The 8777-nt window shown below is 33.0% G+C and overlaps 1 protein-coding gene across 1 annotated transcript; it reads left to right on the forward strand.

Moving 5' to 3' along the window:
• Positions 1 to 343: 343 nt before the first annotated feature.
• On the forward strand, positions 344 to 7290 carry LOC129217401 (beta-1,4-glucuronyltransferase 1-like). The gene is made up of 2 exons (XM_054851698.1): positions 344 to 1459; positions 5770 to 7290. Exons 1-2 carry the CDS (start codon positions 344 to 346, stop codon positions 5962 to 5964), a joined length of 1311 nt encoding a protein of 436 aa, XP_054707673.1. The 3' UTR covers positions 5965 to 7290.
• The last annotated feature ends 1487 nt before the right edge of the window (positions 7291 to 8777 follow it).

Genomic DNA, 8777 nt, shown 5'->3' on the forward strand with positions numbered 1-8777 from the left:
CACACAGAGACGCGCACCAGTTTTAATAGCAAAGAGGATGCATTTGCTTTCAGCCACTTCGTCAAATGTTTAAGCACTGCTATTCAAGAAGTATTTAATTATACTATTAATTGAAAAAACTACGCATCATGAAATATGAAAAAATATTAGGTGTTAAAGTTTCGTTGATTCAAAAAAGTTTTTTTTTTTTTTAAATACTTCATTTAAATAGTGTAAAATTACAGCGCTTAAGTAACTGTTATTTTTTATGGTAAATTAAAATGTCTTTGCACAGGTTTTATATAAGAAAATATTATGAAAATGTAACAAACAATCTTCCGTTTCTTTTAGGCGCCTGCCCATTATGCGGCAGCGTTGGCGCCCGTCATGCAGTCGATCCTCTCTCTTCATCTACATCACAGCAGTCATCATCTTCACGCTCTGCAACCTGTTAGCCATGATTCTCATTCTAAAGACGATGCGAGGGAAAATGGAAAGCTTGCCCATCCCGAAGTTCGGAGCTGACGGTTTAGGGCCTTCTCAGGACGGTGGACTGCTTATTGGCAACTTGCTATCCAGCTTTGTCTTCAATTTCAACCAATCGTCTTCCAGAACGGATAGCAGGAGGACTTATATCATCCACGATGCTGTGGTGGTCGGCAATGCCTACCACAGTCACGTCGGTCACGTGACCCTCGCGACGCAATGCTCGGTTGATCGACTTCATCTACTTCTTGAAGTTGCCCATGCCTGGAAGGCCCCGATGTCCGTAGCAGTTTTCGTGCCAGGTATAGACTTTTACATTGCGAAAGTGTACATAGCATACTTGAGGCTCTGTTCTCAGGTCATCCGTACCAATGCCACTTTCCATTTCCTGTACCATCGGGACATGCCACCACCGGACATTGAAACCCAAGATCACAACCGTCAAGCAGTTCCAGCTTGCTCGCGGAGTGGAGAAGCTTTGCCGCTGCTTTTGCGCTATCGTACTGGCAGCTTCAGACGGTGGTGGCAACAAGCTCTACATCCTCAAAACCACTTGCGAAACGTGGCCCGACGAGGCGCAAGGACTCCTTATCATTTCTTGACAGACATCGACATCATGCCGGTTCCAGGGCTGCCGCGGCAGTTGGACGTTTTTCTGGCAACTTCCGAGCATGCGCATTCGTGTCCTAAGTGCGTTTATGTGGTGCCAACGTACGAGATGCCCGAAAGACTTCCAGTGCCCAAAAGCAAAACTGAGCTAGTAGAGAGAGTGAGGAGAAAACAGAGTCGGCCTTTCCACGCCAAAGTGTTCATTCACAATCAATATGCTACGAATCATACTCTGTGGGAAAAAATCCCAGATTCACACAGGCTTGAAGCAGCATATAAAATAACCAATTATGAGTTTTTTTATGAACCTTTTTATGTCGCCAAAGCAAATGTACCTCTTCATGATGAAAGGTTCATTGGATATGGATTCACAAGGAATACTCAGGTGAAATGACTTTTTTCTCTAATGTTCAATTTTATGCATTTTTAATAAATGCCTATGTTTCAGAAAGATATTTTTTAGACATTCAATTGGCAGGGACACTAGGTTTTGATAAATCTGCTCAAAACTATTGATGTATCCTTTGAAAAGGTTAATTGACGTATCTGTTTACTGTGAGTTAAATGGTTTATTTATTCTTGAAACTATTGAAAATGTTCACACTGTTAAGTCCAGGATTCTTAGTAAAATGGATGCGATGAAAAAACAACGCCGAACATGTAGCAAGGAATGTTTTTTAATTTTCAGCACTGTTGCTAAGGTGAGACCATCCCCACTAGAGCAAGGGTGCACTATGTCGTGACTGCTAGTAAATAAGTAGCAAGTTTAGTGAGCATTTATGAAAAAACATTGTTGTTGCAAAAGATTTTTCCGAATTTGTTATTGAAAAACAGATTATTAATCATCTGTACTTAAAGAAAACTATCTTTAACAATAAAGCACAGATGATAATAGCAATGCTGCTGGCCACAAATGTTGTAAAATTTGTAATGGAAATGATTATTCTAAGTATAACCAAGAAAACAACAAGTTGCTCAAAATGGATTTTCAAATTCTATTGAACGAACTTTATTATAAGGTAAACACATCAGTAAGGCCAGTGCTTCAGTAGTGGCCACTTCAAGGTTTATATTTAAACAAATAGGATTCCAGGTTTCCCAATGGATTACAACGTGCTAGAGGTAATACCTCCTGCACTTTTGAATTCATTGGGAGACTTGGAATCTTTTTTTTTTATTATTATTATTTATTAATTTTTACTATTAAGCACTGACCACTACTAGTGTGTTTACCTTACTTGTGTGCAATATTTCTTTGATACAGTCAGACCCCGATTTAACGCATTCATGGGGAACGAAACTTTTATGCGTTAAATCGGGGTTATTCGTAATATCGGGGTATTAAAAAAATATTAAAAAAATTGTACTTACATTACCTAAAGGTCGTAAAAATCAACTACTCAAAAATATCCATAATTAGAAAGTTTATTTTACTTTTAAATTTAACTTTGTGAATTACTTTTTATTCAGCATTCCGCGACCACACTAGTTAATATGAAATTTACCGAGCAATAGATGCTTGACAATTTCCTTGATACTTGACTCGAAATATTATCTTTTGACATTATGGAGAACAGAAAATATTGTAATTTACAGCCTGCTGCATGAGATATGTTTTTAGTTTCCAGGCCATGTAAAACATTTGAAAAAGTAAGATTTAATGGGAGTGTCATCGCTTTCTGCATCAGAATTGCTATTGATTGGTTGCCCCTTCGGCATTCAAAAATTGCAGACTCCAAGAAAAGTCTTTTTCTGCTTCGGACACTATGGATAGATCAATTGGAAAACAATCCAAAAAAAAAATCAGCTGTTAAAACAATTCGTTAATTCGAGGTCTATAATTCGGTAAATAGGAGTTTTTGCCTTCATTGTAGTCGGTGAAAAAGAAAAATTCAATAAATCGTGAAATTCGTTAAATAGCGGTTCGTTAAATCGGGCTCTGACTGTATTTTCGGAGATTATATTTGTATTCAATTCTTTCCTATATCGTTGTTTTCAAACTCGATTGAAAAATGTTGAAAACAGTGAAATAGGAAAGAATTGACTACAAATACATTCCTCAAAAATATCAAAGAAATATTGCACAAGTATGAAAAAGTTCGTCTGTTTGAAAAATAACTCCAAAAAGTTTTTAAATTAAAATGAATTCAAAAAATTAATGTTTAAAAACAGCATGTAATATGTATGATGATCAATAAGCTGAATGGATTTCCCGTTCCATCAAAGAGATGCACTAAAGTTCAACATTACTTCCGCAATTACTCCTTTTCGTCATTCAACTATTTCGGTAAATATTTTGTACTTGATGTCAAAAGTTTCTAATAATATTTGCTTAAACTCTCTGCAAAAATAAAGTCATGACGATTTCTCTTTCCTATCGCGTGCTTCCACAAGGGCAGGGGAAAACAATACGTCGGGAGATGGTTTCATTTTACTCTAAAATCAATATTCAATTCCCTCATGCAATGCCACGTGGTGCACATTAAGTCGTGACGTCAGAGATCATTTAAGGGAGAGAACTACGTTTGCACACCAAAAGTTTAGTGAGAGGACGGATAAAAATATCCATTCTTTTATAGCTATTTTCGAGAGCAGTAATCATACATCATTTTTATCGATAATAAGGGTTTCCGCAATGTGTTATCAACGCTATCATTTATAACTTTTAAAGATGTTGCTGAAAAATAAACTCCTTCTTTTAGAAAGGTTGAAAGAGTTACATATATCTAAATAAAAACCCGTATTTGCAAATACAGGCCGGGCCACATTTATGCATGGGGGAAAAAGGGCCCGAGACAAGGAGGGTAAGTTATGGGGGCACTTAATTTGCTGCTAGGAGTTAAAAAAAATAGGATCAATTTCAAATGATCAAAATGTCGATCTCATTTCCAAATACTAAACAAAAACTAACTAATTATGCTAAAATTAAACAAATGTCTTATTTATTTAATCGACAATTTGGTTTGATAAGCATTGATTCCTGTGTCTGCACAAAAAAAAACCTCTATTTTAAAAGCCTTAAATTACTCAGCTTGCAAGAAAAAGTGGAGCATAATTTCTTGAATAAAAAATAAACTATTTCTGTTTCACATTTTAGGTTTTTTTGAACACTGAAAATTTTAAAAAATACGTTAAGATATCTTTTCCAGAAAAAAAAATTAATATCGTCAACAATTAAACTCGTTTTATGGATTTGTCTTAGAAAAAACAGCGATGAGCGTTACTAAGTTTCGAATATCTATGTTAGTTCGAAACTTTTTGGACAAACTGATACGATTTTGAAAAATGATGTACACGAATTAGTATTTCTTCTGAACAGAAACAATTCGAATATGTCACCATACATTTTGTTTGCATGAAAATTAAGAAACATTTACACAAACCCAATTGTTGTTTTACGAAAGATTTTTGCAAACTAAAAAAGACAGTAAAGTTTCAGCACAGATTCAGATGATAGTTGCCATAAATAATTTCATTAGCTTCATTTCTCACAAAGCACCGAAATAGTACACCAAAAGCTAAATTTGTACTTGAGCCAAAAGTTGAACCTTTTCAAAATTCCCAAATCCCTCATGCGTTCTCAATTATAGAAGACAGAATGTTGGACATTATTAGCTTAATAGAAAACGTGTGAATACTCTTAATACAATGCCAGGGATTGAGTTTCATTGATTTCGTTCTGGTCACGGGAGGTAATTATAAAGTAATTTTCTACTTGAAGTATCACACGCGTGAATAAGTACAATAAACAGTAAAATGAATTAAATGAATTAAAATATAACCACAATAATGAATTGTAATTTTAATCGCTTTTGAATCATTCTGATTAAATAATAGTTTAACATGGCTATGGCGTTTGAAATAAAATAAAGAAATAATTTCGCGTGCTTGTAAAATAGAATAGCACAGCTATATCTTTGGAGGAAAGTTCACTTTCAGAACTTAATTTTAAATAGATGGTACATCATCAGGTTGGGTAAACTGTTCCTCCCAACATTCATTAAATCATTCATTTAATATCTCCGCTTATACACCTTGGGAATCTCAGTTCACAGCCAAAACTTGTGTTTTTTTCCTCCCAAAAGATGTCTAAACAAGCAATGAGTTCATAAAAGCGTATCATCCCCCTTCTCTCCCCCTAAATTTTGAGCATAATCAACATATATTTATTTTTCATCAAAAATTTCTGTTACAACACAGTTTGATTCGTTAACAGTTTCTGTTAACAATGTAGTTCGACCTGGAGTTTGTGCTAAAATAATGTACATATATCGACGTGTTGACAATAAAATTCGACCTTTTAATAATTTCTATTGACAATGTTCTTCCTGTTAACAACCTCTGTTAATAATGTTCTTCGACATGTTAACAGTTTCTGTAAACAATGTAATTCGACTTGTTAAAGATTTCAGTTAACAATGTAGTTCGACCATTTAATAATGTATTTCCACCTGTTAACACCTTTTATTGACAATATAATTCGACTTGCTAACAATTTCAGTTAACAATGTAGTTCAAACTGTTAACAAATTCTACAATATAATTCAATCTATTAAAAAAAATCACATAACAATGTAATTCAAGTTGTTAACAATTTCCTGGTAACAATTTCTGATAAGAATGAAAGTCGACACGTTAAAAATATCATTTAACAACTTGTGTCGACTCTTTCTGACCACGCAAGTTTTCTTCCAGGTGTTTGAAATGCATTTGGCTGGCTTTGAATTTTGGGTCCTAAATCCTGCCTTTGCTGTCCACAGAGGAGTCCAAAATAAAAGAGGAAGAGGAGCTTGGAGAGAGCGGCAGAATATCATTAACAGGAAACAATTTATACGTTTCAAACACGAAATGGCTCTGAAATACAGATCGCACGGCAAGAACAGGTCTTGAAAGCTTTAAATAAGTACTTGGGGAAACTGAATGCTTAAACCAATGTTATTTTAATACGTAATTTGATACTTTGCTCGAACCATTGGCAACATATCCAGAATTTAAGAGCGTGAATCATTTTATTTTACTTGTTTGAAAGATGTTTATGTATGTTTTACTTCGAATCAACTCCGCTATCCTCGTATACTTTGATTTTATAAGCACTTCCTTATAAAGAAAATTTGTTTATTCGTAATTACTTCATACTAAGAAAAAAAAATTAAACCAGAGTTTATTAAGCTATTAATGGTAACATGAACTAGTCAATAACATTAAAACAGCATTATGTGCATTTTTCCTTTCAGAACATAATCTTTTTTTAACCAGAAATGTTTATTTAGTTTGCGTCCCAAATTTTAATAATTGATAGTAAGGCCCCTATATATACGAGCCGACTCATCAACTTAAGATCAGCCATTTTGGATCGGAGCGCGCGTTTGAGTGGTTGTCTTTTCTGGCCAGTTATCGCGTTTGGTGATTGTTCACTGTGAGCAATTATTAGCGGCACATGAATTGTTTATAAAATAAAATAATTTTTTCGGCAAATTTGGCGAAATCTGAAACTTTGCTGTGGTAACCTTAGCAGTGCAACAATGAAAAATCCGATCCAAAATGGCTAAACTTAAGCTGATGCGTCAGCCTATCTATATAGCGGCTCTAATTGATAGTGCAAGGTAAACCTTATATCTGCTTAAACGTCTGACTTCTATTGCAAAGGTATCGAAACAAAATTCGAAGTGATCTTATTAATCTAAAATTATGAGTGCTATAAGTATGTAAATAAAATATTTTGCAAATAATATTTTCTAGTCATAAAATGTATTTTCTGATTGAGAGTTTTTTTTTTATAAAAACAGAAACAGCTATTTCATAATTGAAAGTTAAATTCTTTATTTTAATCAATAATTCTAAGGTTCTAACTGATGGCTAAAATTCTCCACTGTTTAAATTTTGTTATAAAGAATAGTAAATCCTATAGTCAGTCAAATAAAGATATAAACTGTCAAGTAAATATTTTCATTTATTATATGTTTTCTGCAATTATATTATAATCGCTGCATGTCATATGCATTGAGTTCCCTATAAATAGTGTACACTGATGAAAAAAATTTGAGATAGTAGGCATATTACCTTATTTGAACATAATTAATCAGTTTTCAATTCACTGTAACCTGTGAGTGAATTTCAAGTTTATTCTTAATCATTTTGGAAAATTGGTGATAAAAACTTTTGTGCCAATAATGCAATTTTTATATAAAAATTTTAATTACTATGGACAGTGGTTAAATTTTGTCTTTCATTCTCAACATCGTTCTAAAATTTAAAAAAATATATATATTTATGAATGTTACATAGATTTTTGTTTGAAATTTCAAATCCATTCCATTCATCTAGAATTTGCTAAAATATATAATTTTATTTTCCGGTGATTTCTTTTTTCATTTGTTTTTGTTTTGCTTTTGCTATTTAAAGCTGGTATTTAAAATTAAAAGTATTATCAGCTTTGAAAATTGGGCTGCAATCCACTTAATGCTACTATTTTAAGCAATTAAAATCATATCATTTTCTAAACAAGTTATTGAAAATTGGTTTTATTCATTTAAAAGTATTCAACTGAGTCTCGAATTACTATTGAAGTACACAATGTACTTTTTACGTATTGCATTGACAAAACAAAACAAAGTTGTCCCATACAATGCTGGAGTGTATTTATCGGACTCTTTTATTTTCTTTTTTATTTATTTATTTATTTATTTTTATTTATTTATTTATTTATATTTTTTTATTCATTTATTTTTATTTTTATTTTTTTTATTTTTTTTTTAATTTATTTATTTTTTTTTTTTTTGTATGCAGTAAAAGGTTTTTCACTTGGAAATTTAAAGCTATGTTAACAATATATGCAACAAGCAAAACCTACGATTGTTTCTAGTCTGACATTGAAAATTGATGTGTTTCTACAAATCTTGTGGCAATAAATAAATTATGAACTAAAATTAGTATTTTTTATTTCACAAAACCCTTCGGCGTGATTATTTAATGTGACCTTTTGCATGATTTTCTAAATAAAGAACGGGGCCCTTTTAGAGCATGCTGCTAAAAAAAGAACATTAAAGTGATTCTGATGAGTTTGTTTAGATCAGAAGTTCTCAGGCACTGGTCTTGCGGACCTGCCCTAGTCCGTGGAAAATGTTACCCGTTCCTTAAAGTTTTTTTATCGATTCGCATAAGAATTTTGCACAAACTAAAAAAACAATAATAATAACATTTTGCACGATATTTTTACGTTAATTTTGCGATTGCTTTTTGCAAGTTTCAGTGGTTTTAATCAGAGGTTAGTAGTTTTTCCCAGAGAGGACATCCTCATATATATATAATAGCCAATGATCGAGCACCCCGCGAGTTTCAACAATGAAACTTGCGCCACGGCATGATAATTTGATAATATGTTTTGGCAAGGTTTAACATACAGGGAAAGGCTTTATTATGACTAGGCTGAACTCGATCCGGTAACTTAACTGTTTTGCTAGTAAGACTGTGACATTTCAGGGGAATGAAGAAACGAAAGAATGGTCAACTTTGAACGCTACCTACTGGAGTTTAGGGTTAATCCACTGGAGTAAGGGTTACAATTTCAAGTATCAAAATATCACCAAACAGGCAATGGCTTCGTTAAAATGTAGAAGCAACTTTACCCGTCATACCTTGACGGGGGATTTTCTAGTGTATAATAATTACAAGTTAACTTTCCTAATGTTAAAATATTACTAAAA

Source organism: Uloborus diversus, chromosome 2 (assembly GCF_026930045.1).
Source record: "Uloborus diversus isolate 005 chromosome 2, Udiv.v.3.1, whole genome shotgun sequence".
Lineage (NCBI taxonomy): Eukaryota > Metazoa > Arthropoda > Arachnida > Araneae > Uloboridae > Uloborus > Uloborus diversus.